This window comes from Puma concolor, chromosome C1 (assembly GCF_028749965.1).
Source record: "Puma concolor isolate L17-30 chromosome C1, mPumCon1.1.hap2, whole genome shotgun sequence".
NCBI classification, from domain to species: Eukaryota; Metazoa; Chordata; class Mammalia; order Carnivora; family Felidae; genus Puma; species Puma concolor.
The window spans coordinates 216,573,115-216,588,497 of record NC_141674.1 but is presented as its reverse complement, the minus strand read 5'-3'; the positions used below and the strand labels follow the sequence as shown (position 1 = coordinate 216,588,497).

General features: G+C 48.7%; 1 protein-coding gene across 3 annotated transcripts in view; it reads right to left on the bottom strand.

Annotated features, from left to right (window-relative positions):
* The window catches only part of DGKD (diacylglycerol kinase delta), a 110,750-nt gene extending 99,409 nt beyond the window's left edge, over positions 1–11,341 (bottom strand). For 2 of the 3 annotated variants that reach the window (XM_086719965.1, XM_086719966.1), the window contains exon 1: positions 11,156–11,341. In XM_086719965.1, coding sequence (XP_086576091.1) covers positions 11,156–11,311 — 156 coding nt within the window. In that variant the 5' untranslated portion in view covers positions 11,312–11,341. Of the gene's footprint in view, positions 1–6,332; positions 7,824–11,155 lie in introns of those variants that run through there. The other variant, XM_086719968.1, reaches the window with a different exon arrangement.
* Between the last annotated feature and the right edge of the window lie 4,042 nt (positions 11,342–15,383).

Here is a 15,383-nt window from a genome sequence, read left to right as displayed (position 1 = left end):
AGCATAAGGCAGACTTCGTCAAAATTTGTAATCCTTTTGTGCTTCAAAGGACACTATCAAGACAGTGAAAAGAGAACCCACAGAAGGGGAGAAAATATTTGCAAATCACTGATTTGATAAGGGTCCAATATTTAGAATATATAAAGATTTACAACTCAACAGAAAGATAGCCCAACTTAAAAACGGGCAAAGGACTGAAAGAGACATTTCTCCAAAGATATACAAATGGCCAAGAAGCACATGAAAAAACACTCAACAACAAAAAGAAAGACAGACAGACAGACAGACATGCCCAACATCGTTAGTCACTAAGGAAATGCAAATCAATACCAGGAGATACCATTTTGCATGCATCAGGATGGCCCCATTATTTAAAAAAAAAAAAAAAAAAAGTGCTGGCAAATGTGGAGAAACTGGAATCCTTCTCTATTGCTGTTGTGTTGTTGGAAATGTAAGATGAACAGTTTAGATGTTCTTCAATAAGGTAAACACAGAATTACCCAGCAATTCTACTCCCTGGATAAACACTCAAAAGAACTGAAAACAGGTATTCAAACAATAACTTGTCCACAGCAGCTCTATTCATAACAGCCAAACAGAAGTGATTCAAACATACATCAACATATGAATGGATAAACAAAATGTGGCATATCCATACAATGACATACTATTAGGCCATAAAAAGGAACGAAGTCCTGATACATGCTACAACATGGATGAACCTTGAAAACACTATGCTAATGGAAAGATGCCAGACACAAAAGGCCACATGTTATATGATTCCATTTATAAATGATTCCATTTATACAAAATATCCAGAACAGGCAAACCCGTGGAGACAGAAAGTGGACGAGTGCCTGGGGAAGAGGAGGGAATGGGGAGTGACTGCTCAATGGGGAAGGGGTTTCCTTGGAGGGGAAAAAGTTCTGGAACTAAATAGTGGTGCTGGCTGCACAACACTGCTAATGTACCTAATGCCACTGAATTGTATACATTTAAAACGGTCAAACGGTAAATAAAAAGAATCAGAGTATCCCTCTTCCATCTTGGCGCAAGGGACAAAGCACTGCTCATCTTGGAGCATGGGGTGTACCTCACCACGGTGGGGCCAGAGAAGCCGGCTCAGGAAAACCACCACTGCCCAGACACCATCACCTTCAGATGAGGAAGAGCAGAGGCAGCCAGAAGTGGGTGACAGGTGACCCAAGGCACCTCACTGCTCAGACCGAGGCTGCAGGGATGGCCCGGCCAGAGCAGCAGGCACAGCGCTGGACCTGTGGCCAATATCAGGCGGGACTCACATTCCCTCTGGCAGCCAAGCACACAGCTAATGGCAGTTCAAACCCGTAGACTGGCAAACACATTCTAGGACTGATAAATCAAAACAAAAAAGCGGAGGTAAGAGGCTGAAGCTACACTATAATGCACATGAATAAATCTAAATGAATTTATTACAGAAACCGGAAGACCATTTTAGAAACTATGCGCTTCTTGTTGTAAGATTACAGGAAGACACTGACTCTACTAAAAAAATTAAAGTTTTTTCAAGGACAGGGTGCACCAGAATGAGAACATGATGAAATTAAAGTACAACAAGCTGCGATACAGGCCATGATTAGAAAAGGAAGCAAAAACAATCACTCCAGCAGAATTAAAACCCACATGTGAAGGGCTAAAGGGAAAAATATACACTGCAGAAAATATCACTGGTCATGAACAAGACAAAATTGAGACACAGAATGCTGTAGCCTACAGTGGAGAGAAGAAAAGACAGGGGAAAGCTCTCCAACAGATTGATAAAGGGACAGATCAGCCTACAATAAGAACCATCCAAAAGAACACAAAATAAGCAGAGATGCAAAAATCTGAAGTACAAACCCAAAAAAGAAAAGCAAAGACCTGCCAGGCTGATGTGCCGAAATTCCAGGCACAGGAGGGAGGAGCTCAGCCCAGACTGGACGCAGTGCCCCACAACCCCACCTCGGGGCTCCGGCCCAAAGATGAAACAACAGATTGCAACACAGCAAGCAAATGTTCAAAGGCCAAAGAGCCAGCTTGAAGGGGCTCTCCCGGGGAAATGTAGACAATTTGAGCATCAAAAGGAATGACTGTGACTGATTGTAAAACACTGAACAAAAATAGTGAATCCATAGGGAGAGAGAGAGAGAGAAAAGAAAACATCTGCCTTCTGTTGGGAATGACTCTTCTACTGAATCCTTACTTTGAAAATTGGTAATTAAACAGAATCTAGCAATTACCCTGCCTTTTTTTTTTTTTTTTTTTCGGAGAAACTGTAGTCCTTCCCCAGTTGAAGTGGGTAAATTTTACAGAATACCAACAGATACATATGGAAGAAATGACAGAAAGGGACAGGCGGGGCGGCGGGGTGGGGAACTCTCCATTTTGCAAACTCTTAATGTAGCTGATTCAGGCAAGTATTATGTATGAATGCTCAAGAAAGCAGCCGAGCAGGTTGTTAAAGAAAAGGATATTTGCACGGTGCCCAGGAAGCACCACACAGGTTACCTCCTAACTGCCAAGAGGGAAATCTACATTTTCAGCAGGAAGATCTAGCATCTCCACATAAAGCAAATGATGACACAGCAGAGGGGACAGCCTAACAGGACACTGAGAATCCCAGATTTAGGAGATTTGCCCAAAACATCAACCTGAACGTATTCGAGTCTTCAAACCTCTCACTTCCACTTTACAGCAAATAAAAGGATCAAAGAAACCACAAGGAAACAATCAGACAAATCCAGACACAGATTTAACAAGACCGCTTCCCTGGTCTCTTCACAGAGTCAGTGTCATAATGGGGAGGAGAGGGAGAAGGTGGCTATGGGGAGCTGTTCTAAGCTGAGAGTCTGAAGAGGTACAACAACCAAACACAATGCATGTGGGGCGCCTGGGTGGTTCAGTTGGTTAAGCATCCAAGTCTTGATTTCAGCTCAAGTCATGATCTCACAGTTCATGAGTCTGAGCCCCAAGTCAGGCTCTGTCTCTCTTCTATCTTCATAGAATATATGGTACAACCATCACAAGGGATAAGAATAAAGAGATTTTATTTTTTTAATGTTTATTTGTTTTTGAGAGACAAAGAGAGCAAGTGGAGGAGGGACAGAGAGAGAGAATCCCAAGCAAGCTTTGAGTTGTCAGCACAGAGTCCAACTTGCGGCTCAAAACTCATGAACCACAACATCATGACCTGAGCTAAGTCAAGAGTCTGACGCTTAACCGACTGAGCCACCCAGGTGCCCCAAGAATAAAGAGACTTTAATAACACGAGAAATACCTGTAACATGAAAGTGGAAACTTACATATACGTTCATTCCAACTCAATTAAACACACCCAGAAACACAGTCTGGAAGGAAATACAAAAGTAACAATAATGATAGTGCAGATGGACCTCTGGGTGCTGAATTCAGGAATTTACCTTCTTCCCCTCCCCTCCCTTCCATCTTCTTCCTCACCAGCTTCTCACTTCCTTCTCAGATTGGTTCTCCTGCTCCCCCCCACCTCTGAAAGCCAGTGGCCAGAGCTAAGTGGGCCCTCCCACTGTGCCACTGTTCCCTCTCTCAGCCTCCAGGAACCACCCCCACTGTCAAGGGGCTGGGTAGGACCCAGTAGGAAGAGGTGTGGTATGGAATCTACAAGGCTTGGGTGGCACACTGGCGAGCCACCTAACTGCTCTGAGCCTACATCCCTCCGCTGTAAAGTTGGGATAGTTGAGAATAAAGAATCCAGGGTACCACTGCAGCAGGGCACAGTGAGGGCAAAATCCCAAAGCTGGTCCCCACCAGTCCTCAAGCAGACCTCCTTATGTCAGAGAAGAGCTCCAGTTATCCCACAAGCCTCCTCTTCCCCAACACCCACACCAAACCATCACCAAGTTCTCACAATGTCAAATCCAACTAAGTCTCCCTATTACCACCACCACAACCTCGGCCCAGGCTACCAGCACTCACTTGGCCAACGACAACACAGCCAGAGCAACCTTTTCAACATAGATCAGATTATGTCTCGCTCCTTCCTGAAATCTTTTATTTATTTTTTTAAATGTTTATTTATTTATTTTTGAGAGAGAGCAAGCAGGGGAGGGGCAGAGAGAGAGAATCCCAAGCAGGCTCTGCACTGTCAGCACAAAGCCCAACACGGGGCTCGAACCCATGAACTGTGAGATCATGACCTGAGCCAAAATCAAGAGTCAGACGCTTAACCAACTGAGCCACCCAGGCGCCCCTAAATCTTTTTTTTTTTAATGTTCATTTATTTACTTTTGAGGGGGGAGGAGAGGCAGAGAGAGAAAGAGAGAATCTCAAGCAGGCTTTGCACCATCAGCACAGAACCCAGTATAGGGCTCGAACTCACAAACTGTGAGACCATGACCTGAGTCAAAACCAAGAGTCAGATGCCAACTTTTAGCTGACTGAGCCACCCAGGCACCCGTTTTTTGTTTTTGTTTTTGTTTTTGTTTTGAGAGAGAGAGCACAAGTGAGTGAGGCACAGAGAGAGAATCTCAGGAGGAGCAGAGGGAGGAGGGGAGACAGAGACAGAAGCAGGGCTCACCGGAAGAAGGGCTCATGGGGCGCAAGCTCACACCGGGTGGGGCTGGAGCTTACTAACCATGAAATAACGACCTGAGCCAAAGTCAGATGTTTAACGACTGAGCCAGCCAGGTGCCCCTGTCTTTTTTTTAAAGTAGGCTTCACACCCAGCATGGAGCCCAAAAGGGGGCCTGAACTCAGGACCCTGAGCTCAAGACCTGAGCTGAGATCAAGAGTCAGACGCTGGGGCACCTGGGTGGCTCAGTCGGTTAAGCCTCCAACTGTGGCTCAGGTCATGATCTCACAGTCCATGAGTTCGAGCCCCATGTCAGCCTCTGGGCTGACAGCTCAGAGCCTGCAGCCCATTTCAGATTCTGTGTCTCCCTTTCTCTCTGCTCCTCCCCCACTCACCTTCTGTCTCTCTCAAAAATAAACATTAAAAAAAAGAAAAGAAAAGAAAGAAATAGAACACTACCAGCGCTCCAGAAGCTCCCTCTCTCATGGGCCATCCAATCACTACCCATATCACACAGGCAGGCAAGACTAAACACCTTAGTATCCTATCCATTCTGAATTTGATCTAAATGGAATCACACATAACATTCTTTAATGTCTGGCTTTTTTGGCCAGACTACATTAATGCTGTAATTAATCCTTAACTCAGCAGGTAGCAGTTCATTTTCATTGATGCATAGTATTCTCTTGAAAGAACATACCATGATTTATTCATCCATTCTACTGTTGACTGACATTTGGCTTCTTTCCACTTTTGAGCTACTACCAAAAGTACACTAGTAATATTCTTGTACGTGGTGCCTCTTGAAGTACATTAGCTTGTATAAGCTATTAGATACACACACCTACAAGTGGAATTGCTGAAATACAGGATACACATTTCTTTAAGAGACTTTAAGAGACACTGACAAAATGTCTTCTAACATGGTGTCACCAACTTAATATTCCCACCAACGGCAGGTCAGTTTCCCCTTGCTCCACATTCCTACGAACACCTGGAAAGAGACACCACATGGAAGAGATGTGCAGGGTAAGTATAGGAGTGGGGAGGAGCAGAGCTTCCATGCCCTCTCTGGGCATGCCAGCCCCCGCCCCTGCCCCACATCCACACCCACGCACACACACTAGTATGTTCACCAGCCCAGCAACTCCTCGAATCCCCTTGTTAAAGAGTTGTTATAACTCAATCTCCAAACCCCCTCTGCTCCTAGAAGTTGGGAGTAAGGCTGAAAGTTCACATCTTGAATCACTTGTTTGGTCTTTCTGGTGACCAGCTCCCATCCTGAAGCTATCTTGGATGACTTCAGCCCCGCCCTGAGGCACCTCGTTAGCACAAGTTCAGGTAAAGCCAAATGGGGCTCGTTATGAATAACAAAAGACACTCCTATCACTCCTGTTCCAAGTGAACATGAATTTTAAGGGGAGGCTCTTCCCACTACAGACCCCATTACTGAACTCAGGGGAAAAAGCAGGCAGCCCCAAATGCCAGCTCACTTCCACAGACCTTCATCCTCCCTGGTTCGCAGCCCTGTGCTACTGCACTGTCTCATCAGCTGCCTCCTGTTAGCAGAAGCTGCAGACAGCTGCTCAGTTACCTGGCCCACCATCACCAGAAGCAGAAGTCACTTTTTTCCCACTCATCTCTCCCTACCACCACCCTCCCGTATCAGGTCAAATCGCCCTATTGTCTCCTCCCAAAGCACTCTGGCTGTCACCTGCTTAACGCTCATCTGTGTCATAATGCCACACTAACTGTGCGATTATCTTACCCACGTCTGTCCTGTCTTCAGACTATTAGCTCCAGGAATGTTTTTTGTTGTTGTTCAGTAAGGCACCCCAAGTGCCTAGCACACTTAACAATATTTGCTGAGTTAAAAATGAATCTGTGAAACAAGAAAAATAATGACTAGCTATGATATTCCCACTAGGATTCCATAAATTAATTTTTTAAGAAAGATTTGCATAGCTAATTGTCTGCCAGATTCACTCTTACTTGCTCTCCTGGCCACTGGAGACGAAGAATCACCCAGCTTGAGCTGAGGGAGGAGGGGTTTGGGGAGAATGACCAAAAAGGCAGAAATAATCCTAAAAGAAACCGTTTACTGAATGCTGACGATACACCAGGCACTATGCTAGCTAAGTGGACACAGACTGTCCCATTTACTTCTATGACTTATCATCATCACCTCTGTTTTAGGGTTCTGAGAACTACTATTATCGTTTCTATTTTGCAATTTTGCAGATATGGAAACTGAGGCTCAAGAACACACATCTCACATTTACTGGTATTTTCCCTGTTTCAGATCCGGAAACCAAGTCTTAGGAGAGGAGGTTTGGAAACCTGTGATCATGTGTCTCATAAGTGGGAGAGCCAGGTGTGAATCAACTTCACTCGACACCAAAGTTTAGGCTCTTAAAGTTTAGGCTCACACTTGAGCTTTAAAAACCTTTCATACCACCATATACCCACTAGGATGGCTACAGTCAAAAGACGTAATAACTGAAAACGGAACCCTCACACACTGCTGGTGGGAATGTAAAATGGCACGGCCACTTTGGAAAACAGTCTGGCAATTTCTCAAAGGTTAAGCACAGAGTTACCTTGTGACCCAGCAAATGTAGTGGTAAGTAGATACCCAAGAGAAATGAAACATACGTCCACAAAGAAACATGTACATAAATGTTCACAGCAGCCTCATTCAGATTAGCCAAAAAGTGGAAATAACCCAAATGCACACGCTCTAACATAGACGAGTTTTGGACACTTACGCTAAGCGAAAGAAGCCAGACACAAAAGGCACATACTGCATGCTTCTATGGATGTGAAATGTCCAGAATCGGCAAATCCTTACGACAGAAAGGAGATTAGCAGCTAAGGTTGACAGAGTTGAGAAGGAATAAGGAACAGATGCTAAAGGTTATGGTGTTTCTTTTGGGGGTGATAGAAACGTTCTAAAATTGACTGTGGTAATGGTTACACAACACGCATATACTAAAAACCACTGAGCTGTATACAGTTTAAGTGAGTAAACTGTATGGTATGTGAATCATATCTTTATAAAGCTATGTTTTTAAGTCTTTTACATTTTGCCTAATTTCTACTAGTTTTCATTTCACAATGGGAAAAACGCTTTGTTTAAATTTGAAATCAGGGATGTAAGCACTTTCATGCACAAAGCCAAAATGTTAACGTTTTTAAAACCTAGAAATAGATTAAACTCAGTCTTAACTGATATACTTCACAGAATCACACTGTTCTTTACTCAAATTTCAAAATAACCTATAATGAGCTGGTGAATTAATTTACCAGTGTTATTTCGTCCATTTTCTTTTTCCCACTCTTAACTATGTGGTCCTATGGAGTCGTTATTGTGCACTAGTTAGGAAATACAAACGAAGTGATGTGTTTGCTAGGGACAGTTGGAACTTTTAAAAATATTAGACATGCATGAAATGCTAAATAAATGACCATCTCAAATCTCCCCTCATCAAGTTTTCAGTATGCTAAAGACTCGGGGAAAAGTTTTAAAAGAACCTCATTAACTAAAGACTGACTTGGAGTTTTGGTAAGGCTTCTCTTTTTTTTTTTTTTTAATTTTTTTTCAACGTTTATTTATTTTTGAGAGACAGAGAGAGAGAAACAAAGCATGAGGAGGGAAGGGGCAGAGAGAGAGGGAGACACAGAATCCCAAGCAGGCTCCAGGCTCTGAGCTGTCAGCACAGAGCCCGACGCGGGGCTTGAACCCACAAACCGTGAGATCATGATCCGGGCTGAAGCAGCTACAGCATCTCCTGAGAGTTGACTAGAAATGACTCTCAGGCCCCACCCTAGACCTAATCGACCAGAATCTGCATTTTAACAAGATCCCCAGGGGATGTGCCTGCACATTAAAATCTGAGAAGCACTGGACTGCTATTTCAAAAACTTGAAATACATACAGCTCTGGTCCTGGGCCAGCTTGTCCTCAGTTCCATTCCTTGACCTTATGCTCTGCACCGAATTGCAGGGGGGCTGATCCCGAACGCGCTGGGGTTCCCAAGCAAGAGGCGGGTGGGGTTAGACAGCAGCTGCAGCAGTGCCATCCAAAGGCTCCAGGGCCAGATGACCTAGGGCAGTTCAGCCTCTGGCAGGTGGGAGTTGCTCCTGGGGAGTCTGAAATGCCATGCCCTCCCCTGTCCTCCAGCTTAGGGGTGACAATGGTTTCCTGTTTGTTGCCTCATCTCAGGGTTGCTTCACTGCCCACTGTTTGCATCCCCAGTCCTTCACCGCCTGGGAGACCACCCCCCTACATTGAATTCCCTCTGTTTTAAATGAAGTGGTTTCAGCTTTCCCGTCTAGACCTAGAACGATACCCCATACCATTTTGGATCTCTCTCTTATGCACCACATAATCCCAGTGCAATTTTCTGAATGGCTTATCTGCTTAAAAAACGGGGCGGGGAGGGGGGGGCGGATAGCTAGTGCACACAGAAAACCTCACACTTCCCACATTCAGGCAATCTCTAACAACCCGAAAGAAAAATTAGCCTGAAGCTATTTGTACAGCAGATGTGACTGTATTCAGCAACTCAAGTCATCAGGGTGTATTTTTAACACTCTACCCATCACTCCTCGTCAACCACAACAGCTGGTAGGTACAGCAACTATTGTGTTGGGGAATGGCGGGGGGGGGGGGGGGGGGGGGGGGGGGGGGGGGAGGGAATGCCTCCTAAAGAACAGAATTCTGGACAAACACTGGAATCTCTGAGAGATCTAATCTTAATCACACTTGTAAATCATATGATCTACCCCACACTGGGCACATACCATGCTCCAGGACCAAACAACAGGGGAGAGCAACTCTTATCAGTACCATTTAGGGCTACTTGGAGATCTTCCTAAAAGCACATCTGACTGGTCACTCCCGTGCTCTGAATAACCCTCAGTGGCTCCCTCTTGCCCAAGGCCAAAAACCCAACTCCAGGGTTGGCCCTTTAAAATCCAGCCCAATCTACCTTTCCAGCCTTTTCTTAATCCCCCTCAAGTTGACCCACTCACCTTCTGACCATTCCCAGCTGTGCCTACACCTTCAGCTACAATGTGTGTCAGTATCTGTCAACTATGTGGAAAGCGCTTCCTTCCCCAATTAGCTTGGCAAACTTTTTCTCTCAAGATCATAGTAGCTGCATTCTCTGTCTCCTGAGCTTCCACAGGACTTACTATGTCATACTGTCACGTGCACAGGTTCCATCTTCTACACGGTAGGATCCAGACTCCTACTGTCCATCTTGGGATCCTGACCATGGTTCCGATCCAGATCCACATTTATTACCTGTGACACCCTGGGCCAATGCCATTGGATGGGGATGATAGGTAACACCCAACTCAATGGGTTCTCCCTAGTACTAAATGAGTTAACCCACATAGAGTGCTGTAAAATTAACCCAAGAAAAATGCCTGGCACCTTGCCTGGTAAGCACTGAAGAATTGCTACCTTACAATTAATTGCCATTACTGCTATATCTGGAACAAAGGAGGGGTTCAATCACCTATTTGCCGAATACCTGAAACACTATACAATAAACCTGTTTGTAACATGCTAAGCCCAAAGACTACCCCACCACAAGTATCAAAGGCTGACAAAAGGTAAAGCAAGAAATGGCTCCCACGGTGAAAGTACCAGCTGAACCTAACTGGCCCCGGAGGAAAAGCGCACTGCAGCAGGGTGAGAGTCTGTGCCAGCTGGATCCGCCAGGGCTGCCCACAGACCCGGCATGCCCTCAGCCACCTGTCCAGCCACCTGCCTCAGGCAGCCGTGTTCTAATAGCGAGGGCTCACCTGTAGCAAAAACCATAAGCAGTTTTCAACGGGAACCGCAATGGGAAAACAAAGGGCGCAACTTTCCTCCCGCAGAAAGGAAATGCGTCTTTCTGCAAGCGAGTATTTGGCGTCTGGAGTTCTCCACCGAGTTAGGTGCCCAGCGGGTGCGCCGCCATGGAAAGCCCCCCTCTCCCAGCTTTCCCGAGGGAGGGTGAGCTGGTCACAGAACGCGCATCCCTTCCCCTAGGGCACGAAGACACAAGCAAGTCAAGTCACAACCGGGTCCTGTTGAATTTCCCGGGGGACCACAGGTGAGTCCACAGAGCACCCGGCGGGAAATGACCTGGCCAGTCCTCAGAAACGCGGGGCTCGGGGAGCGTACGCTTGCGGGGCGCAGCCAGCAGCCCCCATTTCTGAGGCGCTCGCCCCCCGCCTCTAGGCCTCAGTTTCCTCCGGGTCCTCGCGGCGCGGGGCTTCCTCGCGGCCCACTGCGGCTGGCGCCCCTGGCCCCGGCGCCCCGCCCCACTCGCCCGGCCCCGCGCGGCTCCCACCTGCGCCCCCGGCCCGGGGTCCCCGCCGCCGCCTCGCCGGGAGGGCGCGCTCAGCCCCGGCGCGGGGCGGGGCGCCCGGCCCGTTACCCCGTGGGGCGCGCTCCGCCCGGACAGCGGCGCCCGGCGGGACCCCGGGCCGGGCTGGGCCGGGCCTGGGCGGCTCTCGGGCCCGGCCGCGGGCCTCACGGGGCTGCCGCGGCGTGAGGGGCGCGCGCCCGGGCCGCCGCCGCCGCGGGCTCACCTTCTGACGGATCTGGCCCGACGTGGACACCTTGCGGATGAGTTTCTGCGGGGAGCCGGGCTCCGCCTCGGGTTCGCTGTCGGACGACTCCTCGGGCGGCGGCGGCGGAGGAGGTTGCGGCGGACCCGGCGGAGGGGCGCCCGCCGCCGCCGCCATGCTGCCGGGCCAGCGCGCGCACAGCGGGCGGGGGCGGGGCCGGGGGCGGGGTCTGGAGGGCGGGGCCTGTTCGGGCGGGGGCGGGGCCGAGACTGGGTGGTTCCCCCCCGCCCCCCGCCGCGCCCCCTGCCGGTCACGCGCGCAGCCGCAGATGGAGTCGCGCTCTGGCCCGTGCGCCTCCACCCGCGGTGTCCCCTGGCCCCTGGTCTCAGCATCTGTTTATTTTCTGTCTAGGGCACGATTTGCGTCATTTTGTTCCTGTGGTCACTTTTTTTTAAATCTTCAGCCTTTTCGTTCAAGAATGTAAGTGATCTCCAGGAGGCCCGAGACTCTGTCTTGCCCTGCATTTTGTCGCCAGCGTCAGAAGCAGCGTCTGGCATTTAGTCGTTAGTTGCACCATAAACAATTCGGAGTGGAGGGATGCATGCATGAATGCAAGAAAGAAAGAAGAAAGTACTTGGACGGACTTCTGGGATGCCAGAAGAGGGGTACACAATTCCATCTGGTAAGGGTTCCTGGAGAAAAGATGCCCAGGAGAAGGAAAAGGCTAGCAGGAGTTATCCCTGACAGGGGGGAATTGTGTTCTAAGAGGAGGGACCAGATTGTGCAAAGGCCTGGAGGCAAGAAAACAAGTGTCCAGGAAAAAAGGAAGTTGTAGCCTAAAGGGAGGAAAATAACACAAAGAGATGAGCCTGGGGGTGGGCAGGTCAGATAGAGCTTTGTAAACCCGATAAAGAGGTTAGTCCTGAGGGCAACAGGAAGCCCTTAAGGGATTTTAACCCTGGGTGGGGCTGGGTCACAAAGCTGGAGCCTGTGATCCAGGCTTTGAAGTAATCAGGGCAGGTGGTTGCCTGGGTCATTGGGAGGGGCTGCAGAGATAAAGTAGACACAGAAGTAGGTGGAGGCAGGAGGCACAGGTGACTAAGAGGCCCTGGGTGCTAACCAGGGCTGCCGGATGGTAGATGAGGTAGGTGGAGCCCTTCCCTGGGGGGAGCAGGAGAATGCACTTGTTTTCGCTGCCCTTTGAGACGTACAGGTGTACAGGTGTTTGAAAAGAGCTTGGTGCTACCTGAGAGGGGCAAGTCCTTAGGGGACTGCGTGACTGTCCCCTTGCTTTCAGAGGGCTGCTGCTAGAGACTCAGTGGCCTCTGGCCTGCCTGCTGCTCAGCATGCTCTGGCCCCTGCTCCTCTGGGTGATACTTTTCAGAAGCAAAACAAGTGAAACCCCCTCCCCCCCACCGGGGAACACAGAATAGCATCTAGCATGGGGAGGGACATGGCCAGGGGAATGGACGCAGAGCCAGGACAGAGCATGTCAGGGCCTAATGCAGGAACACTCTGGGACAGGCCCCGAGCCCCTGGCTGCGCTGCCCAGTGCCATAGCCACTGGCCACATGTGGCTACTTCAATTTCAATTTCAGTTAATTATAATTAAATTTTCGGTTCCTCAGTCACACTAGCCACATTTCAGGTACACGATAGCCGTGTGTGGCTTAGCAGCTTCCACACAAGACAGCGCAAATATACATTTCCATCCTCACCGTGAGTTCTGATGTGCACAAAGATAGCGATGGCCCTCGTACGCTGCCCGCCCAGCACACACCAGACACTTGAGCAGTGATTTTAGTCTCACACACCAGCCCCACAAAGCAAGCTCGCTGGGCTTGTTCTGGCGATGGAGACAGTGGCCTGGGGTTCAGATATGTCTTCCAAGGAGTGGAAAAGAGACCGGGTTTGGACATGGACCGTGTGTCTTCCAGGCCAGCTCTCCCACAAAGCTGGGCCCAAAGGAGCTCGTAGCAAGCAAGAGGGGAGAAGGGCCTGTTCTGGGCCGAACCGTGTCCCCCACCCCCCGCCAGCGTCCCCCTCAAACGTTCATAGGTTGAAGTCCTAACCCTCAGTACATCAGAATGTGACTGTGTTTGGAGATAGAGCCTTTAAAGAAATAATCAAGTTAAAACGAGGCCATTAGGATGGGCCTTAATCTAGTGTGACTGGTGTCCTTCTAAGAAGAAGAAGTTTGGACACAGACAGGCTCAGAGGGAAGACCATGTGAAGACACACAGAGATGCCATCAACAAGCCGAGGAGAGAGGGAGGCCTCAGAAGAAACTAGCTCTGCCACACTTGACTTCAGGCTTCTGGCCTCCAGATCTGTGAGAAAAATATCTATTGAAGTCCCCCCAGTACTTTGTTATGACAGCCCAAGCAGACTAAGACCAATACAGGCACAGAGGAGAGGGTGTCCCGCATCCCCATGGAGGTTGGTCATTTTGTATCAATTAATTACAAATAGTGTGATACGTAAGTGCAAAACCTAGGGGAACTAATGATTAACGCCATCAAGGGTGTTGGAAGGCTCTCCGGAGGAGGGGTGACCCCAGCTGGGTTTGGACATTTGAGAACAAAGGTAAGGGGGTGCAGGGACTCTCCCGGGGAAAACACAAGGCAGAAGACTCCCGGGCAAGTTGAGAGAATGACAAGGGTAGCCAGCCGTTGGTGAGGAGAAGAGGAGGCCACGAGGGTGTGGACCTGTGGCTGGCCTCGGAGCACCCTCTGTGCTGGCCAGGAGCAAGGACTCTGTCCCTCGGGCACTGGAGCCACTGAAGGGTGTTTAAAATATATCTGGACAGAGAGCGATCCAGAGGAGAAAAGACTAGAAACAGAGAGGGCATTAAAAAGCGATTCGCCAATCCAGGCAATCTTGATTTGAAGCAGAATCAAGGCCGTGGTCACAGTGGTGGAGAGAGGAAGTGACACGCAGGAGACACAGCAGAGATGGAAAGGGAGCAGGTGCCCTAGTCGGGAGATTAGGGATGCCTCCCGGGGACACGGATTTCAAGGAGGATGCTGTCCCCAGTGACCAAAGTAGACCTAGTGGAGGTGAAGATCAACTCGGTTTTGAACAAACGGAGTTTGAGGTGCCTGGGTGAGCTGTTGCCTACACCCGAGAGAAGCTCAGGGGACATGTGGGCTCCAGAATCCATCATCTTAGAGGCAGGAAGCCACAGACATGAACGTGAGTTGGGAGGTAGCAGCTGAGGCTGGATGGGAGTGTATCTACAATCATGAGAAAATACTACAGATTGTCTCAGCAAAGAGGAGCCTTTAAGAAGACAGAATGTCATGTGGGATCCTGAAACATGAAAGGGACATTAGGCAAAAGCTCCAGACGTCTGAATAAAGAACGGGCTTGAGTTTAATAATAACATGTCAATATGGGCTCATTAAGTGTGGTCAACGTGCCATCCTAGTGGAAGATGTTCGTAATAAGGGAGATGGGTGTGGGGGAATTCACTGTCCTATCTGTGCAAACCTTCTGTAAATCTAAACCTCCAGGACTTGAAAATAAAAGGTGTATTTTTAAAAAAGAGCATTTGGCTCGTTAAGAATCGTATTATGTTCCTCAACCAGCGAAACATAACTCTGGCATATTTTTCTCTGATGAGTGAAGAAGGTTTTCTGTTCTCGGGTGACTGCAGAGCACAGTTCCCTCCGAGAGCCCCCCACCCCCCCGAAGTGCTGTGCCTGTAAGAGCACACTCCCTCCGGTGCCTCTTTACGGCATGAGTCACGCTGTGAATCATCTCTAACAATGTGCAGCTCCCTGAGTTTACCCCACCTTAAGGGCATATCAAGGTGGCAGTAATAACACACTTCACATCCAACCTAATCTTTCTTGACCTGTCAACGTAGAAGTGCACGCACCTCCTGTCAGGAAAACCCGCTCCATGTTAGAATAAATGATGCGGTTCAAAACATGGTAATTTTTTCTTTTTTCTTGGAGAGAGTGGGGCGGAGGGAGAAAGAGAGAGAGAATCTTAAGCAGGCTCCATGCTGAGTGTGGAGCCCGACTCGGGGCTCAATCCCATGACCCTAGGAGCATGACCTGAGCCAAAATCAAGAGTCAGATGCTCAACCGACTAAGCCACCCAGGAACCCAAATGTGAGAATAATCTGATTTTACCTTGAACTAGGGTTATGATTGACATTTGGAGCAGGACATCGCTTCTCTCTGTGAGACATATAATTTTCCTGGCCCCCAAGCATTGTGACAACCAAAAACCACCCCCA